General features: G+C 41.9%; 1 protein-coding gene across 5 annotated transcripts in view; it reads left to right on the plus strand.

Moving 5' to 3' along the window:
- The window catches only part of si:zfos-2326c3.2 (mitogen-activated protein kinase kinase kinase kinase 4), a 322,043-nt gene that overhangs the window by 271,769 nt on the left and 30,831 nt on the right, over positions 1–19,443 (plus strand). For all 5 annotated transcript variants that reach the window (XM_059976720.1, XM_059976715.1, XM_059976716.1 and 2 more), the window contains one exon: positions 10,333–10,482. In XM_059976720.1, the coding sequence (XP_059832703.1) occupies positions 10,333–10,482 (150 nt within the window). The remainder of the gene's footprint in view (positions 1–10,332; positions 10,483–19,443) is intronic.

The following is a 19,443-nucleotide window of genomic DNA, read 5'->3' on the forward strand; positions in this document are numbered from 1 at the left end:
ATCCATTTAGAAGAATGATATGTAAAAGTGTCTTTAGCCAGAGGTGGCTAATCTGTGGAATTCATTGTCATTGTCATTGCCAGTTCATTGGGTATATTTAAGGTGGAGGCTGATAATTATTTGATTAATCTGGGCTCAAAGGTTATAGGGGGAAAAATGGAATATGGGGTTGAGAGGGAGGATCAATCAGCCATGATGGAATGGCAGAGTAGACATGATAGAACGAATGGTCTTATTCTGCTCCGATGTCCTATGGTCCTGTTGTCCATATAGATGTGCTCAGTGGTGGAGAGAGTTTTACCTGTGATGTTTTACTGAGTTGTTTCCACTTTTTGGAGGTTTTTCCATTCAAGGGCATTTGTGTTTCCATACCAAACTGTGATGCAAAAAGTGTGTACATTCTCCACAATGTGGTGAGAGGGGGTAAGTTCAAAGGAGGTGTGAGTTGCCCGTTGTTATACACAGAGAGTAGTGGGTGCCTGGAATGTGTTGCTTTTGGTGGTGCCAGAGGCAGATACATTAGAGGTTTTTAAGAGACATCTAGATTGTGAACAAAACGGAAGGATATGGATATTATGTAAGCAGATGAATTTGTTTAGATGGCAATTTGATCACCTATTTAATTGGTTTGGCACAACATTGTCGGATGAAGGACCTGTTCTTATGCCCTAATGGTCTATCTTCTAAGACTAAGTTAATTAATAAACTTGTTCTGCTCAGACAATTGGGTGAAAGGGGCTAACTCCATAACCATAATGCCAAGGATTCCCTTCAAATCTGCATGATTAGCCTTATCAGAATGAAGTTCCATCACCTCCATCTTGCTCCACACCTCCTTCCTTTTATTCCATGGTCTGCTGTCCTCTCCTATCAGATTCCCTCTTCTACAGCCATTTACTTCTTCTACCTATCACTTCCAGATTCTCACCTCATTCCCTCCTCCCCTGCCCACCATCTCCTCCCTCACCTGGTCTCACCCATCAACTCATAAGTACAACAAATTCTGCACATGCTGAAGACCATAATAAAGTGTCTCAGCACAAAGCGTTGACTGTTTATTGCTCTTCATAGTTGCTGTCAGACTTGCTGAGATCCTCCATTACTTTGTGTGTGTGGCTCAACTATCACCTGCCAGATTGTACTCCTTCCCGTCCCCATCCAACCTTCATATTTTAGCTTCTACCCACTTTCCAATGCTGATGAAGCCTCTCTGCACGAAGCATTGATTGTATAATTCCTTCCATAGATGCTACCTGACCTGCTGAGTTCCTCAGGTATTTTGGGGAGGCGTGTTGCTCAAACTGAGGCCTCCACCTGCCTCTTTGTGAATGGCTTTATTTAAAGAAGTGTGGCTTAGTCCTGCAATATATGTTCTCCCTCAAGCGACAACTTTTAAATAGTCATCTGGTCATCATTTGCTTTAAATCTCCTAGTTATTGAATTTCTTTTTACTTTGCAATAGTTATGCGTAGTTAATGATCAGACGAGGGCCAAGTGTTGTCAGCTTAAGTATGGCCTGGCCTGGTGTTCGAGGACTGCCTGTGTGTGTGAGCTAGTGAGTGGGTGGGAGAGTGAGAAAGGTTTTGTTGTTGTGTTTTTCTGTTGAATATTGTGGGCATGTTATGTTGGTGCCAAAATGTGTGGTGACACCTGTGAGCTGCCCCGCACCACTTTTTTGGGCTTGTTAATGCAAACGACTCATGTCACTGTCTGTTTGATCAGAATAACAATTATTTTGTTCTCCATTGCACTCGTGTACTGAAAGTGACATTAAGCAATCTTGAATGAGTTGCAGCAACAGGACAAGTTGCACTGTAAAAGAGAGACAAAATCGAAAAGGGTGAATACAGGACTGAAGGTATTATATTCGAATGCGCGCAGTATACGGAAGAAGGTAGATGAACTTGCAGCACCGTTACAGATTGACATTAATGATGTTGTAGACATCACTAGATCATGGCTAATAAAAGATTATAGTTGAGAGTGTAATGTCCAAGGATACATGTTGTATCGAAAGGACAGGCAAGAAGGCAGAGGGGGTTACATGGGTCTGTTGGTAAAAAAAATGAAATCAAATCATTAGAAAGAAGTGACATAGGGTCAGAAGGTGTTGAAACATTGTGAGTACAGCTAAGAAACGGGAAGGTAAAAAGATACTGATGGGAGTTGTATACAGACCCTCAAACAGTAGCAAAGATACCATCTACAAATTACAATGGGAGATAGAAAATCCATGCCAAAATAGCAATGTTACAATAGTCATGGGTAATTTCAATGCGCACGTAGATTGGGAAAATTAGGTTGTTGCTGGATCCCAAGAGGGAGAATGCCTATGAGATGTTTTTTTAGAGCAGCTTGTGGTTGAGCCAACTAAGGAACCAGTTATTCTGGATTGGGTGTTCTGCAATGAACTGGAATTGATTAGAGATTTTAAGGTAAAAGAACCAGAACTGATAAGAGAGCTTAAGGTAACAGAAGCCTCAGGGGAAAGTGATTATAATATGATCGAATCCATTCTGAAATTTGAGAAGGAGAAGCTAAAGTCAGATGTATCCATATTACAGAGAAGTAAAGGGAATTACAGAAGCGTAAAATGGGAGTTAGCCAAAACAGATTGGAAAAGAACACCGGTAGGGATAACAGCAGAGCAGAAATGGCTAAATTTCTGGGAGCAATTTGGAAGGAACAGGATATATACACACCAAAAAGGAAGAAGTACTTTGAAGGCAAGATGACACAACCATAGCTAACGAGAAGTCAAAGCTAACATAAAAGCCAAAGAAAGAGCATATAATAGAGCAAAAAATTAGTGGGAAGTTAGAGAATTGCGAAGCTTTTGAAAAATAACAGAAGGCAACTAAAAAGTCATTAAGAAGGTAAAGATGAAATATGAAAGTAAGCTAGCCAATAATATTAAAGAGAATACCAAAAGTTTCTTCTAATGCATAAAGTGTAAAAGAGAGGCGAGAATGGATATTGGCCCACTGGAAAACGATGCTGGAGAGGTAGTAATGGGGGACAATGAAATGGCGGATGAACTGAATAAGTATTTTACGTGAGTCTTCACTGTGGAAGACACTAGCAGTATAGTGGAAGTTCAGGTGTCAGGGGTCATGAACTGTGTGAAGTTACCATTACCAGGGAGAAAGTTCTTGGAAGGGTTCTGAAAGAGATGGCTGAAGAGATTGTGGAAGCATTCGTAGTGATCTTTCAAAATCACTAGATTCTGGAATGATTCTGGAAGACTGGAGAATTGCAAATGTCATTCCACTCTTCAAGAAGGGAGAGAGGCAGAAGAAAGAAAATTATAGGCTAGTTAGTCCGACCACAGTGGTTGGGAAAATGTTGGAGTCAATTATTAAGGATGAGGTTTCAGGGAACTTGGAGGCACATGATAAAATAGACCGTAGTCAGCTTAGTTTCCTCAAGGGAAAATTTTGCCTGATAAATCTGTTGGAAATCTTTGAAGAAATAACAAGCAGAATAGACAAAGAATAATTTTTTGATGAGATGTACTTGGATTTTCAGAAGGACTTTGACAAGGTGCCGTGCATGAGGCTGCTTAACAAGCTACAAGCCCATGATATTATATCAAAGATACTAGTTTGGATAAAGCAGAGGCTGATTCACAGGAAACAAAGAGTGGGAATAAAGAGAGCCTTTTCTGTTTGGCTGCTGGTGACTAGTGGTTTCCACAGGGGTCTGTGTTGGGACTGCTTCTTTTTACATTATATGTCTCTGACTTGGCTGATGGAATTGATGGCTTTATTGCAAAGTATGTAGATGATATGAAGATAGTTGGAGGCAGGTAGTATTGAGGAAGTAGAGAGGCTACAGAAGGACTTAGACAGATTAACAGAATGGACAAAGAAGTGGCAGATGGAATATAGTGTCGGGAAGTGTGTGGTCATGGAGAGGGTTCAAAGGTTCACAACAATTATTCCAGGATTGAACTGCTTGTCACCTGAAAAGCATTTGATGGCTCTGGACCTGTATTCACTGGAATTCTAAAGAATGAGGGGTGGCCTAACTGAAACTTGTCAAATGGTGAAGGGTCTCGATTGAATGGATGTGGGGAGAATGTTTCCTGTGGTGAGAAAGTCTGGCACCAGAGTACTCAGCCTCAGAATAGAGCTGTGTCCGTTTAGCACAGAGATGAGGAAGAATTTCTTTAGCCAGAGAGTGGTGAATCTGTGGAATTCTTTGCCACAGGCAGCTGTAGAGGCCGTCTTTATGTAGCCTTAAGGCAAAGGTTGATAGATTTTTGATTGGTTGGGGCATGTAGGGATATGGGGAGAAGACAGGTGATTGGGGCTGAGAGGAAAATTGGATCAGCTATGATGAAATAATGGAGCAGACTCGATGGCTAAACAGCCTAATTCTGCTCCTATATCTTATGGCCTTATGAATCTTGAATAAATAAATCTTAATCTGAGATAGATCCTTGCCTATGAAGTCTTGTTAAATGCAAGTTCTTGCCTTGTGAATTTTTCATGAGAAAATAGCTGAAGTGGGAGACATAACAGGGCAAAATACAGCAACTCTCTATGGACTGAAACTTATTAGTTCAATGTCAATTAAATACATTTCATTTGGTAAACTGTATGTTCTCTCAGTGTTCAGAATATAAATTAACATAAATGAGTTTAACTTCACCATTAAATTAGTACAAGGAAGTCATACAAAGGCAATAAAACATTAAGTCATTAATGGCCCAAAAGAGCATTGCAAAACTCAACTAAAGATAGAAATTGCTGGAAACACTCAGTAGGCCAAGAGTGTGAGAGGGAGAGCAAGAGAAAGGGAGAGAGAAAAAGGGGGAGAAAGAGAGGGAGAGAGAAAGAGAAAGGGAGGGAGAGAGAGGGGGATGGAGAATGAAAGAGAAAGGGAGAGAGATTTAATATTTTAGATCAATGACATTTAATCAGAATGGTAAATACTCAACCTCAGATTTATTTATTTATCACATGTACATCGAAACATACAGTGAAATGTGTCATTCGTGTTAACAACCAACACACGCTACTATGTGCTGCAAGTGTCACCTCACATTCTGGCAGCAACATAGCATGCCCACAACGTTCAGTAGAACAGCAACAGAACAAAAGAAACCTCTTTTTCACCATGGGATTTTGGAACTGCTTAGTGACGGGCTGTGCAGTCATGAAAAGTATCAAAAAGTCCTGGCCTGGTTCTCTATAATCATGGAGTTATACGGCACAAAGGGAATCAGGCCTTTCAGCCCAGTTTGCCCATGCTGGCCAAGTTACCTACCTCAATTTGCTTGTCCCATTTACCTGCATTTGGCCCATATCCCTCTAAACTTTCCCTATCCCTCTAGCTGACCAAATGTCTTAAATGTCGTATTTGCACCCACCTCTCGCAAGATGATAAGTTATCATCATCTGGAGGATTGATTCCAGGTTACTCCGCAGATCCTACCTAACTAGCTGAGGACCTCTGCTTGTACTTTGGATTCCCAGCCTGGTACTTAGGTGGTCGTGGAGTGAAACAATATACGCCATACTTTATCAGAGTCAAGTCTTGCTTTGCTTCCTCCCACCTGAACATATTGCTGGTTCCATTGATGCCAAGTTCTTTCAGTCAGCAGCTGACCTGGTGTCACTTTTTCATACTTGGCTTCACAAACTGTTGCATTATGGAAATCCAAACCTGATCTCCCATTCCCCACACATACAGTCACAATGAGCCCTAGAAGTAAGATGAGGTTTCATGCCCCTGTATGACACACTGGCTGAAGGTAACTATCTTGATAGAACCTAGAAAACTGGCCTTTTTGTTTTTGTTGGGTGCTAACTGGAATAATCTCGAGAGGCACAAGGGATACATCTCATGCCTGATGGCCAGTGTGACCAGTCCTCCACTGGCATGACATCCTAGGCAGTGTTGTTTGTGAATCCAGGATAACAGGTTCCTGAACCAGTGTGGTTAATTTTACTCACCTCAAGTCTGAACTGATTCCACAACCTATGGACTAACGTTCAAGGACTCGACAACTCATCTTCTCAGTATTATTTATTTATTTGTTTGTTTGGTCACTTATTGATTATTTTTGCACAGTTTGTCTTTTGCACGTTGGCTGCTTGTCAGCCTTTAGCTTTTCATTGATTGTATTGTATTTCTTTGTTCTGCTGTAAATGCCTGCAAGAAATTAATCTCATGGCGGTATATGATGACATACAGTTTATATGTACTTTCATAATAAATTTTGAACTTCAAAAACTCTGCCATGGATGGTTCCAAGCTTGACTGTGAAAGGAGGAGGGTTGGGCACGGGGCTAGCAACCCCATCCCATAGAAACCCGAGCTACAGGTATGACAACAGAAGCTCCAAATACCTCATCACTGGAAGAAGAAAGAAAAGTTGGGCAACCTTGGCACAAGTTGTAACACTGGCAAGGTGCTGCTGGCTGCCTATGCCTTGGTAGTGGTGTTGGGTTTTGAAATCGCAGGACATCGTAACATAGCTGTGTCAGTATTTTGAATGGAAATATCTGCCTAACTGTCAAGGATCCTTCAATAAGATCATGAGATAACCACTCACTTTCTGATTACATAGAGTAGTACAGCACAGGAGAGGCCCTTCAGCCCACAATGGCTGTGCTAAAGAGAATTCCAGTTGCTGTGGGAAGCTGGAGACTTTGGAAGATGGAGGTGACAAGAGATCAATAGTGTGCTGCAACAAATCATATCATTGACATCACTGAGACTCTAATCAATTGGAATGAGCAACCTTTATTTAGAGTCACGGAGTAGGAAAGCAGAGAAACAGATCAGTTAGCCCATCTAATCCATATCGAGCTGTTATCCTGCCATTGCCATTCACCTGCACCTGGAGCAGAGACCTCTACACTGCTCCTGTCCATACACTTATGAAAACTTCCTCAACTGCTGCAATCAAACCCACAACCATCATCTCCACTAGCGGCTTGTCCCACATTCTCACCACCCTCTGAGTGAAGCTCCCCCTCAGGATCCCCTTGAATATATCATTTTCACCCTTAACCTATGACCTCTCATTCCAGTCTCACTCAACCTCAGTGAAAAATGCCTGCTCACATTTACCCTATCTATACTCCTCATCATTTTGCACACCTCGGTTAAATCTCCTCTTATTCTCATAAAGTCCTAACCTATTCAGCCTTTCCTTATAATTCAGGACATCGAGTCAAATATCTCAAATGTTTCCATTTAATATCGGAGAATGTACAGCATACAGCCTAAAATTCTTGCTCTTCACAGACATCCACAAAAAACAGAATCCCAAAAGAATGAATGACAGAAAAATGTTAGAACCCCGAAGCCCTGTCTCTCCCCCCTCCCATGCACAAGCAGCAGCAAGACGTCAACCTCCCCCTCCCCCTCATTTCAGCAGAAAGCATCAGTACCCACCAAGCAACAGCAAAGCCCCCAAAGAGAGACAGTCTTCCGCAGTCAACAAATACTATTGTGTACAGTGCCTATAAAAAGTATTCCCCCTCCCCCCGGAAGTTTTCATGTTTTATTGTTTTACAACATTGAATCACAGTGGATTTAATCTGGCTTTTTAGACTGAATAACAGAAAAGACTCATTTCAGTCAAAGTGAAAACAAATTTCTACAAATTGGTCGAACTTTATCACAAATATTAAACACAGAATAATTAATTGCATAATTACTCACCCCTTCAAGTCAGTATTAAGTAGACACACCTTTGGCAGCAATTACAACCTTGAGTCTGTGTGGAAAGGTCTCAATAAGCTTTGCACATATGGACACTGCAATATTTCCCCCATTCTTCTTTACAAAACTGCTCAAGCTCTGTCAGATTGCACAGGAATTGAGAGTGAACAGCCCTTTTCAAGTCCAGCCATAAATTCCCATTTGGATTGAAGTCTGGTCTCTGACTTGGCCACTCCAGGACATTAACTTTGTTTTTAAGCCATTCCTGTGTATCTTCGGCTTTATGCTTGGGGTTATTGTCTTGCTGGAAAACAAATCTCTAAGTCACAGTTCTCTTGCAGAATGCATCAGGTTTTCCTCCAGGATTTCCCCGCATTTTGCCGCACTCATTTTACCCTCCGCCTTCACAAGCCTTCCAGGGCCTGCTGCAGTAAAGCATCCCCACAGCGTGATGTAGCCACCACCATGCTTCACAGTAGGGAATGGTATGTTTTTGATGATTTGCGGTGTTTGGCTTATGCCAAACAGAGCATTTAGTCTGATGGCCAACAAGCTCAGTTTTGGTTGTTTCAGACCATAGAACCTTCTTCCAGCTGAATTCGGAGCCTCTCACCTGCCATCTGGCAAACTCTAACCAAAAGTTCATGTGTGTTTTTTCAACAGTGGTTTTCTCTTTGCCACTCTCCCATAAATATGCGACTGGTGAAATAGCCAAGCAACAGTTCTATGTGCAGTCTCTCCCTTCTCAGCGACTGAAGCTTATAACTCCTCCAGAGTTGTCATAGACCAGTCCCCTTCTTGCTCAGTCATTCAGTTTTTGAGGATGATCTGCTTTAGACAGATTTACAGCTGTACCATATTCTTTCCATGGCTTGATGATTGACTGAACCATTCTCCAAGGGATATTCAGTGACTTGGAAATTTTCTTGTATCCATCTCCTGACTTGTACTTGTACTTTTCAATAACCTTTTCGCGGAGATGTTCAGAGTGTTCTTTTGCCTTAATGGTGTAGTTTTTGCCAGGATTCTGACTCACCAGCGGTTGAACTTTCCAGAGACAGGTGTGTTTTTACTAAAAGAATTGAAACACCTTGACTGCACACTGGTCTCCTAACGAACTCCATCTAACTAATTATGTGACATCTAAAACCAGTTGGCTGTACCAGTGATGATTTGATTTGGGGTGTCTTACTAAAAGGGGATGAATACTTATTCAATCAATTATTTTGAGTTTTATATTTGTAATTAATTTAAATCATTTTGTAGAGATCTGTTTTCACTTTGACACGATGGAAACTTTTTCTGTTGATCAGTGTCAAAAAAAGCCAAATTAAATCCACAGTGATTCAGTGTTGTAAAACAACATTGAAAACTTCCAAGAGGGGTGAACACTTTTTATAGGCACTGTACCTGACAGTTTGACATACCACAGACTCTCTCTCTCTCACTAACAAGACTAAGATGTCACCACTTCACAGCAAAATGGGAGACTAACAGTTGATGTTGATGTGTTAGTCTGCCGCTTCACTTTTTATTCTGAGATTCTCTGACTCAAGAATCAGCAGCAAACTCTCCCTACCATCGAGAGAATGAGAGAGAGAGAGAGCAGTTACTTCACTGCAGGGACCTCAGTCCGTCACCGCAAAATCCTGATGTTCCTTCTCCCACAGCGCCTCAATTGCCAGCACCAGCCTGGAATCCGTCATCCACCTGACCAAGCAGGGTTGCACCATGGCATCTCCCATGCCGCACCTAGAGAATTTTAGAAAATGGCCAGTCAGACGGTAAGCACCAAGAACAAGAACTCATTGCCATGAAAATACACCAGTTTTGGTGCTGATGCAGATCAGGGACCCCAACAGAACCTCAGCCACTTTGAAAAGGAAAAAAAAAGAGATATTAAAGAGATGATTTTAAACTGTTTTCACAGATGAGTTAGAAGAGGTAGTCATTCTGCCCAACAGCCTTGTAAATTTTCTCTGTACTCTATCAGTCTAATCGATATATTTTCTGTTGGTACTGTCGGTGACCAGAACAGCAGACAATACACCTAATTTGGCCTCAAAAACATCTTAAACAACCTCAACATGTCATACCAACTCATTTACTAAATATTCTGATGTATGAAGGGCAAGTTGCCAAAAGCTTTCTTTACAACCCTACCTACATATAACTCCACTTTCAAGGAATTATAGACCTGTACTCCCAGATCTTTCTGTTCTACTGGACTCCCCAATGCCCTACCATTCACAGTAAAAGTCCTACACCGCTTTGTCTGCCTGAAGTGCAACACCTCACACTTTTTTGCATTAAATTCCCAGTTTTCAGCCCAGTTTAGATTAGATTATTGCAGGGAATGCATCAGGACACTGAAGGAATCTTAACCCAGTCCAGCAAGAAGTTGTGATGATAAAAACACACTGACGAACAGAAAAGACCTCAAGAAAAGCAACACATTTTTCTTTAAATAAACACAGAAATCATCGTGCCTTGTTGGCAATGTTCAACTTTATTAGAATTTCATCATAAAAATTCTTCCTTTCTCTATGGATATTCCAATCCTTGTCAAAGCACAATCTATTTCCTTAATGTTCTAGCTGTTAAATTGACATTAGCAATTGTACTTAAGATCTCTCTTCTCTTTTATAGTCCTTCTCGTCTCTCCCGCACAAACCGCTGGCAGTGGACCTCACAGTAGAGGAAGGTCAGAGGCTGAAAGCTATCTATGGATCCACATCAGGATTCCATGCCATTGATGTTGACTCGGGAACGGTTTATGACATCTACCTTCCGACTCACGTAAGATTATCCAGTTACTTTGCGGATCCAGATCCTGTGAGGGGCTTTAGTTAGTATATTAGAAGCGTTTGATGGCTCTGGGCCTGTACTCGCTGAAGTTTGGAAGAACAGGAGGAGTTGAGGGGGTGGATTTTCACTGAAACCTATTGAATATTGAAAGGCCTAGATACGGTGGATGTGGAGAGGATGTTTCCTTTAGTGAGTCTAGGACCAGAGAGCACAGCCTCAGAATACAAGGACATCCCTTTAGAACAGAGATGAGGAGGAATTTCTTTAGCCAGAGGGTGGTGAATCTGTGAAATTCATTGTCACAGGTAGCTGTAGAGGCGAAGTCATTGGCTAATTTAAAGTGGAGGTTGAAAGGTTCTTGATTAGTAAAGGTGCCAAAGTTATGAGGAGAAGGCATGAGAGGGATAATAAATCAGCCATGATAGAATGGCGGACAGACTCAAAGGGCTGAACTGCCTAATTCTGCTCCTACATCTTATGGTCTTATGGTTTTTGTCCTGATGTTGAAACAAAGCAAGCAACCCTGTTAGAAGCAGCAAATCTCTGCTGGTACATTGAATCTACACACAGGTCCCAGTCCACAAGCCAAGTGGAGAGTGACAAGTGGAACACTCAAAGGCAAAGTAAATTTATTATCAAAAAATGTATGTATATGATAACATATACTACCTTGAATTTCATTTTCTCACAGCTATTTACAGAAAAATAAGGAAATAGAATAGGATTTATGAAAACTATAAATAAACGGACTGAAAAACAAACAAGGTGCAAAAGACTAATAGTGCTAATAAAAAAAAATAATACTAAGAACATGATTTAGAGTCCACGAAGGTGAGACTGTATGTTGTGGAATCAGGTGAGTGAAGTTTTCGGTGTGGGTCCAGGAGCCTAATGATGTAGGGTAATAACTGTTCCTGAGCCTGGTAGTGTGACACCTGAGGCTTCTGTATCTCCTGCCACAGATCGCTGTGCATGCCAAGTCAATGGGTATATTTAAAGCTGATGTTGATAGGTTCTGGATTAGTAAGGGTGTTAATGGTTGTGGGGAGAAGGCAGGAGAAATGGGGAAGAGAGGGAAAATAAATCAGCCATGGTGAAATGGCAGAGCAGACTTGATGGGGCAAATGACTTAATTCTGTTCCTATGTCTGATGGTCTCATGGGGATGAGGTAATTTTATTCTCTCCATGGATTATGTCTTTGGAACCCTCTTCCTGAAAATGACAGTGATAATAATGAGAGATAGATTGATCAGAATGTGTGTGAAAGGTTATCAGAACCAAATGGTATTAGAATTGAGATCTTCCACAGTGAAGCCTGAAGCAAAATACTCATTTAGTTCATCAGCCATCTCCTTGTCCCCCATTATTAATACTCCTGCTTCATTTTCTAGCAGTCCTATATCCACTCTCATTTCTGTTTTATTTTTAACATACTTGAAAAAACTTTTACTATCCATTTCTACTGATTTGATGCCATTCTTTACCAGTGGAATCACACCACCTTCTCTGCCTACTTACCTATTCCTCCAATATAACATGTAACTAGATAGATATCTGATGGATAGGGGAATCAAGGGATACGGGGACAAGGCAGGGACTGGGTATTGATAGTGAATGATCAGCCATGATCTCAGAATGGCAGTGCAGACTCGAGGGGCCGAATGGTCTACTTCTGCACCTATTGTCTATTGTAACCTTGGACATTCAGCTCCCAATTACAACCATCCTTCAGCCACTATTCAGTGATGGCCACAACATCTTACATGGCAATCTGTAATATTGCAATAAGATCATCCACCTTATTTCTTTTACTACATGCATTTAGATACAACATCTTGAGCACCGTATTTGCTATCCTTTCTGATTCTGCATGCATTCTTCATGATTTGATACTCAGCCTGTTGGCTGCAACTAAGTCCCATCACCTGCCTGCCCTTCCTGACAGTCTGACTGCACGCTATGCCTACATCTTAACCATCTGTGCTTTCCTGAATTCCTTGACTTATCAGGTGACCTATCCCCACTCCTAATTCACATGTTTATAAATTATTCAATGTAAGGCTACAATCTTAACATAGAACCACTTGCAAAATATCAATTAAAAGTAGGAATAGAAATTTTTGGTGGAAGAGCCTAATAATTTTATGGTGATTGGAGGAAATTACAGGGGGATGTCAGAGGTAAGTTTTTTTTAACACAGTGTGAGTGGAATGCACTGCCAGAGGTGGTAGTAGGGATGGATACATTAGGAGCATTTAAGAAGTTGTCAACACAAGAGATTCTGCAGATGCTGGAAATCCAAGCAACACATACAAAATGCTGGAAGAGTTCAGCAGGTCAGGCAGCATTTACGAAAAGCAGTAAATGGTCATTGTTTCAGGCATTGTTTCAGGCAATGTTTCACTTCATCAGGACTGGAAAAAAAGATGAGAAATCAGAGCAAAAAGTGGGTGGAGGGGAGGAAGGAGTACAAGGTGGTGGGTAATAGATGAAACCAGGAGAAGGATAGGGGTGAAGTGAAGACCTGGGAAGTTGATTGCTGAAAGAGATAAAGGGCTGGAGAAGTGGGGGGGGGGGCCTGATAGGAGAGGAGAGAAGATAATGGAACAAAGGGAAAGGGAAGGAGCACCAGAGGGAGGTGATTGTAAGATAAGGAGATGAGGTGAAAGAGGGAAATAGGAATGGGGAAATGGTGAAGGGCAGAGGCAATTACCAGAAGTTCAAGAAATCTATGTTCACGCCATCAGGTTGGAGGCTACCCAAACAGAATATAAGGTGTTGCTCCTCCAACCTGAGTGTGGCCTCATCAAGACAGTAGAGGGGGCCATGGACTGGCTTGTCAGAATGTGAATGGGAAGTAGATTTGAAATGGGTAACTACCAGCAGATCCCGTTTTTACTGGCAGGTGAAGTGGTCTCAGCGGCCTCTTAATCTATGTCTGGTCTTACCAATATACAAGAGGCCACACCAGGAGCACCAGATTCAGTAGATAACCCCGAGAGACTCACAGGTGATGTGTTGCTTTATTAGGAAAAACTGGTTGAGACTCTAAATGGTAGTCAGAGAAGAGGTGTAGGGGCAGGTGTGGCAGTTGTTCTGCTTACAAGGATAAGTACCAGGAGGAAGATCAGTGAGGAAGGACAAGTGAACAAGAGAGTTGAGTAGGGTGGGATACCTATGGAAAGCAGAAAGTTGGGGGAGGAGGGAAAGAAGTGCTTGGTGGTGGGATCCTGTTGGAGATGGCAGAAGTTATGGAGAATTATGTTCTGCACACAAAGGCTAGTGGGGTGGTAGGTAAAGACAAGAAGAACCCTATCCCTGGTGGGATGGCGGGAGGATGGGGTGAGGGCAAATTACGCAAAATGAAAGCGATGCAGTTAAGGGCGGCATTGATGGTGGAGGACGGAAAATGCCTTTCTTTGAAGGAGGAGGACATCTCAATAGTTCTGGAATGAAAAGCCTCATCCTGAGAGCAGATGTAGTGGAAGTGGAGGTACTGAGAGAAGGTGACGGCATTTTTACAAGTAATGGAGTGGGAAGAGGGATAGTTCAGGTAGTTGTACAAGTAACAGGGTGTCAATTTCCTTGTCTTTAAGGAACAAGCAGTTGATGTTTCAGGCTGAAACCATGCATCAGAACATCAGAAACTCTTAGAAAGGTATATTGATGATAGAAAAATGGTGGTCTACGTGGAAGGGAAGGGTTAGACTGGTCTTAGAGTTGGTTAAAAGTTAGGCTTAGCATTGTGGGCTGAAGGGTCTGTACTGTGTTTTGATATTCTATGTTCTAAAATGATAAACAGATTATCAAACAAGTGCATTAAGCAATGCACTACTTTTCCCTTTGTTCCTCTCCTTTTGTACTTCTTTTAAAATTTATTTTATAAATATTTCTTACTGCAACTTATAGTTTTTAATCACGTACTGCTGCCACAAAACAACAAATTTCATAACATATATCAGTAATATTAAACCTGATTCTGAGTTGCAATATTGTCAGCAGTGAATCACTATTTTATAAATCCTCTATTCCCTGTAACAATTAATGGTATTTCTAATCTATTTTAACAAATTCTAATATCCTGATAATATTTTGCAATGCACATAAATGGACTACTTTGAAATTCTTGGTTTAGCTCTTCCTATCACTAAACACTGTAGGAAGTGAAAATTTGACTCATTCCCCTACAGCCATATAATTAAGTTTAAAGTGAAGCTTTTACATGGTTACAGAACTATGTGTGGCAACCAAGGCTGTGTTCATTGTGCATTATATCTGTACAAAGAGCTTGTGGAATTCTCCAGCTCCTACACTATCATTATCATGTCTTCCTTTAGTTTTCCAGTAAATAAAAACAGGAGTTGGCTACTCTGAATCTCAGGCCTCTCTCATCTTTTAAATGCATTATAGCCTATCTGTATGTGCAGGACAGATCTTTGGGCAAGGTGTTGCACCCGATTACCAACCCCCCACCACCCCGCCATCGATCAGGAACAAGTGAGCCTTGTTGGTACATATAACAAGTCCGGGTTATGCAACCACTGATGCCAGCAGACAACCTCTGAAGAGTATTGATAATAGCTGGAGTCACACTTCTTGTAAAGACAATGCCCAGAAGAAGGCAGTGGTAAACTACTTAGACGTAGAAGAAATAGAAAATCTACAGCACTGTACAGGCCCTTTGGCCCACAATGCTGTGCAGAACATGTACTTACATAGAAATTACCAAGGGTTACCCATAGCCCTCTATTTTCCTAAGCTGCAAGTACCTATCCAGGAGACTCTTAAAAGACCCTATCATATCCGCCTCACCACAGTCACCGGCAGCCCATTCCACACACTCACCACTCTCTGAATAAAAAACTTAGCCCTGACTATGTATCCTCTTCCAAGCACCTCAAAATTGTGCCCTCTCATGTTAGCCACTTCAGCCCTGGGAAAAAGCCTCTGACTATCCACACAATCAATGCCTCTCATCATCTTATACACCTCTATCAGGTCACCTCTCATCCTCTGCCACTCCAAGGAGAAAAGGCCAAGTTCACTCAACCTGTTCTCATAAGGCATGCTCCCCCATCCAGACAACATTCTTGTAAATCTCCTCTGCACCCTTTCTATAGTTTCCACATCCTTCCTGTAGTGAGGTGACCAGAACTGAGTACTCCACATGGGGTCTGTCCAGGGTGCTATATAGCTGTAACATTACCACTTGTCTCTTGAACTCAATCCCACGGTTGAAGAGGGCCAATGCACTGTAGGCCTTCTTAACCACAGAGTCAACCTGCATAGCAGCTTTGAATGTTCTATAGACTTGGACCCCAAGATCCCTCTGATCCTCCACACAGCCAAGAATCTTAACATTAATACTATAATCTGCCATCATATTTCACCTACTAAAATGAACCACCTCACACTTATCTGGGTTGAACTCAATCTGCCACTCCTCAGCCCTGGTTTGCATCGCTTTAACCTCAGACGGCCCTCCACACGATCCACAACATCCCCAACCTTTGTGTCATCAGCAAATTTACTAACCCATCCCTCCACTTCCTCATCCAGGTCATTTATAAAAATCATGAAGAGAAGGGGTCCTAGAACAGATTCCTGTGGCACACCACTGGTGACCGATCTCCATGTAGAATATGACCCGTCTACAACCACACTTTGCCTTCTGTGGGCAAGCCAGTTCTGGATCCACAAAGCAAGGTCACCTTGGAACTCATACCTCCTTACTTTCTCAATAAGCCTTGCATGGGGTACCTTATTAAATACCTTGCTGAGATCCATATACACTACATCTATTGCTCTACCTTCATCAATGTGTTTAGTCACATTCTCAAAAAAATTCTATCAGGCTCATAAGGCACAACCTGCCTTTGACAAAATCATACAACACACACAAAATGCTGGTGGAATGCAGCAGGCCAGGCAGCATCTACAGGGAAAAGCGCTGTCGACGTTTCAGGCTGAGACCCTTCGTCAGGACTAACAAAGGGTCTTGGCCCAAAATGTCGACAGCGCTTTTCCATTGTCACACTTCAATGGTCTTATTCTCTCATTTCTTATCTTCTTGTTTCTCACATACTTATAGAATGCCTTGAGGATTTCCTTAATCCTGCTTGCCAAGGCCTTCTCATGGCCCCTTCTGGCTCTCCTAGTTTCATTCTTAATCTCCTTCCTGCTAGCCTTATAATCTTCTAGATCTCTATCATTACCTAGTTTTTTGATCCTTTCGTAAGCTTATCTTTTTTTCTTGACTAGATTTTCAACAGCCTTTGTACATCACTGTTCCTATACCCTACCATCGTTTCCCTGTCTCATTGGAACATGCCTGTGCAGAACGCCATGTAAATATCCCCTGAACATTTGACACATTTCTGCCATACGTTTCCCTCAGAACTTTCCCGAACACACCTAACAAACTTGACCCCTTCTAAACCCCTTGCTCTACAGAGATGCCAATCAATATTTGGGAAATTAAAATCACCCACCATGACAACCCTGTTATTATTACACCTTTCCAGAATCTGTCTCCCTATCTTTTCCTTGAAGTCCCTGTTACTATTGGGTGGTCTATAAAAAACACCCAGTGGAGTTATTAGAAACATAGAAAATAGGTGCAGGAGTAGGCCATTCGGCCCTTCAAGCCTGCACTGCCATTCAATATGATCATGGCTGATTATCCAACTCAGAACCCTGTACCTGTCTTCTCTCCATACCCCCTGATCCCTTTAACCACAAAGGCCATACCTAACTCCCTCTTAAATATAGCCAATGAACCGGCCTCAACTGTTTCCTCTGGCAGAGAATTCCACAGATTCACCACTCTCTGTGTGAAGAAGTTTTTCCTCATCTCGGTCCTAAAAGGCTTCCCCTTTATCCTTAAACTGTGACCCCTCATTCTGGATTTCCCCAACATCAGGAACAATCTTCCTGCATCTTGCCTGTCCAATCCCTTTAGAATTTTATACGTTTCAATAAGATCCCCCCTCAATCTTCTAAATTCCAGTGAGTATAAGCCTAGTTGATCCAGTCTTTCTTCATATGAAATTCCTGCCATCCCAGGAATCAATATTGACCCCTTCCTGTTTCTAACTTCCACCCACAGAGACTCAGTAAACAATCCCTCCATGACTTGTTCCTTTTCTGCAGCCATGACACTATCTCTGATCAGCAGTGCCATGCCCCACCTCTTTGCCTCCCTCCCTGTCCTCTCTGAAACATCTAAAGCCTGGCACTCTAAGTAGACATTTCTGCCCCTGAGCCATCCAAGTCTCTGTAATGGCCACAACATCATAGCTGCAAGTATTGATCCACGCTCTATAGACAATAGACAGTAGGCGCAGGAATAGGCCATTCGGCCCTTCAAGCCAGCACCACCATTCACTGTGATCATGGCTGATCATACACAATCAGTACCCCGTTCCTGCCCTCTCCCCATATCCCTTGGCCCCGCTATCTGTAAGAGCTCTATCTAACTCTCTCTTGAATGCATTCAGAGACTTGGCCTCCACTGCCTTTTGGGGCAGAGCATTCCACATATCCACCACTCTCTGGGTGAAAAAGTTTTTCTGCATCTCTGTTCTAAATGGCCTACCCCTTATTCTTAAACTGTGGCCTCTAGTTCTGGACTCACCCATCAGCGGGAACATGCTTCCTGCCTCCAGCGTGTCCAATCCCTTAATAATCTTATATGTTTCAATCAGATCCCCTCTCATCCTTCTAAATTCCAGTGAATTCGCTCTGAGCTCATTCGCTTTGTTCATGATGGGTTAAAATAGACACATCTCAAACCATCGGTCTGAGCGCATCCCTTCTCTATGACCTGCCTATCCTCCCTCTCACACTGTCTCCAAGCTTTCTCTATTTGTGAGCCAACAGCCCCAGCTTCCATCTCTTCAGTTCGGTTCCCACCTCCCAGCAACTCTAGTTTAAACTCTCCCCAACAGCCTGTAGAAAGTACTTGTGTAGAAAAATTTTCCAACAACAATCACGATCGCCTGTGCCGTACAGACACGGAACATGATGATGATGTATTTGAAAGACTAAATATTTCAAAGGAACTTTAGGGAGAACTTCTTCACTCAGAGGGTGGTGTGAGTGTTTGAATAAACTGCTTGTGGAAGTTATGGATTTTGTTTCATTTTCAACCTTTAAGAGAAGTTTAGATAAGTAAATGGATGTGAAGTGAATGGGGAGCTATGGTCCAGGTGCAAGTCTATGTGTCTGGACAGAATAGTTCAGCATGAACTAGATAGGCTGAAGGGCCTGATTCTGTGCTGCCTATGACAGTATGATTCTGTAACTCTGTCTCCTGGTCCTGGCATAATCCAATTGATTGTTTCACCAAAATATAACAGGCTCAGTTTAACAATTTCAACTTTATTGGATTTTCAGTTCTGTCAATGCCTGCAAGAAAATTAATTTCAAAGTAGTATATAACAACATAGACATTGTTTGATAATAAATTTATTTTGAAAGTCTTTTTTTCAAACTTACTTTGAACTTCAAAATGTTCCAAGAGGAAATGTCTCTTCACATCAGTCCCCAAACTATTTCTATCAAGATGTACATTTATTCTCAGCATTACAAGTTCAAGTTTATTGTCATTCAGCCACAGACATCTATACCACGAAACAAAACAATGTTTCTCCGGGCCAAGTTGCACAACACAGTACACATGACTCACACACAACACATTAAGTAGTATTACCACAAACAAATTAACACATAATAAAGTGCATTTAAAACAGAAGTTAAAAAATAAACAGTATAACATGACTGGTGTTTCATAAGTGATGAAACCTGAGCTGGGTAGTGTCACAGTCTGGGGATGAAGCTGTTATCCATCCTACCAGTCATTGCCCTAATGCTACAATATCTCCTGCCCGATGGGAGGTGGTCAGAGAGATTGTTGGACAGTTTACAGTGTGAAACACTTTCTGATCATT

This window comes from Hypanus sabinus, chromosome 8, assembly GCF_030144855.1.
Source record: "Hypanus sabinus isolate sHypSab1 chromosome 8, sHypSab1.hap1, whole genome shotgun sequence".
Lineage (NCBI taxonomy): Eukaryota > Metazoa > Chordata > Chondrichthyes > Myliobatiformes > Dasyatidae > Hypanus > Hypanus sabinus.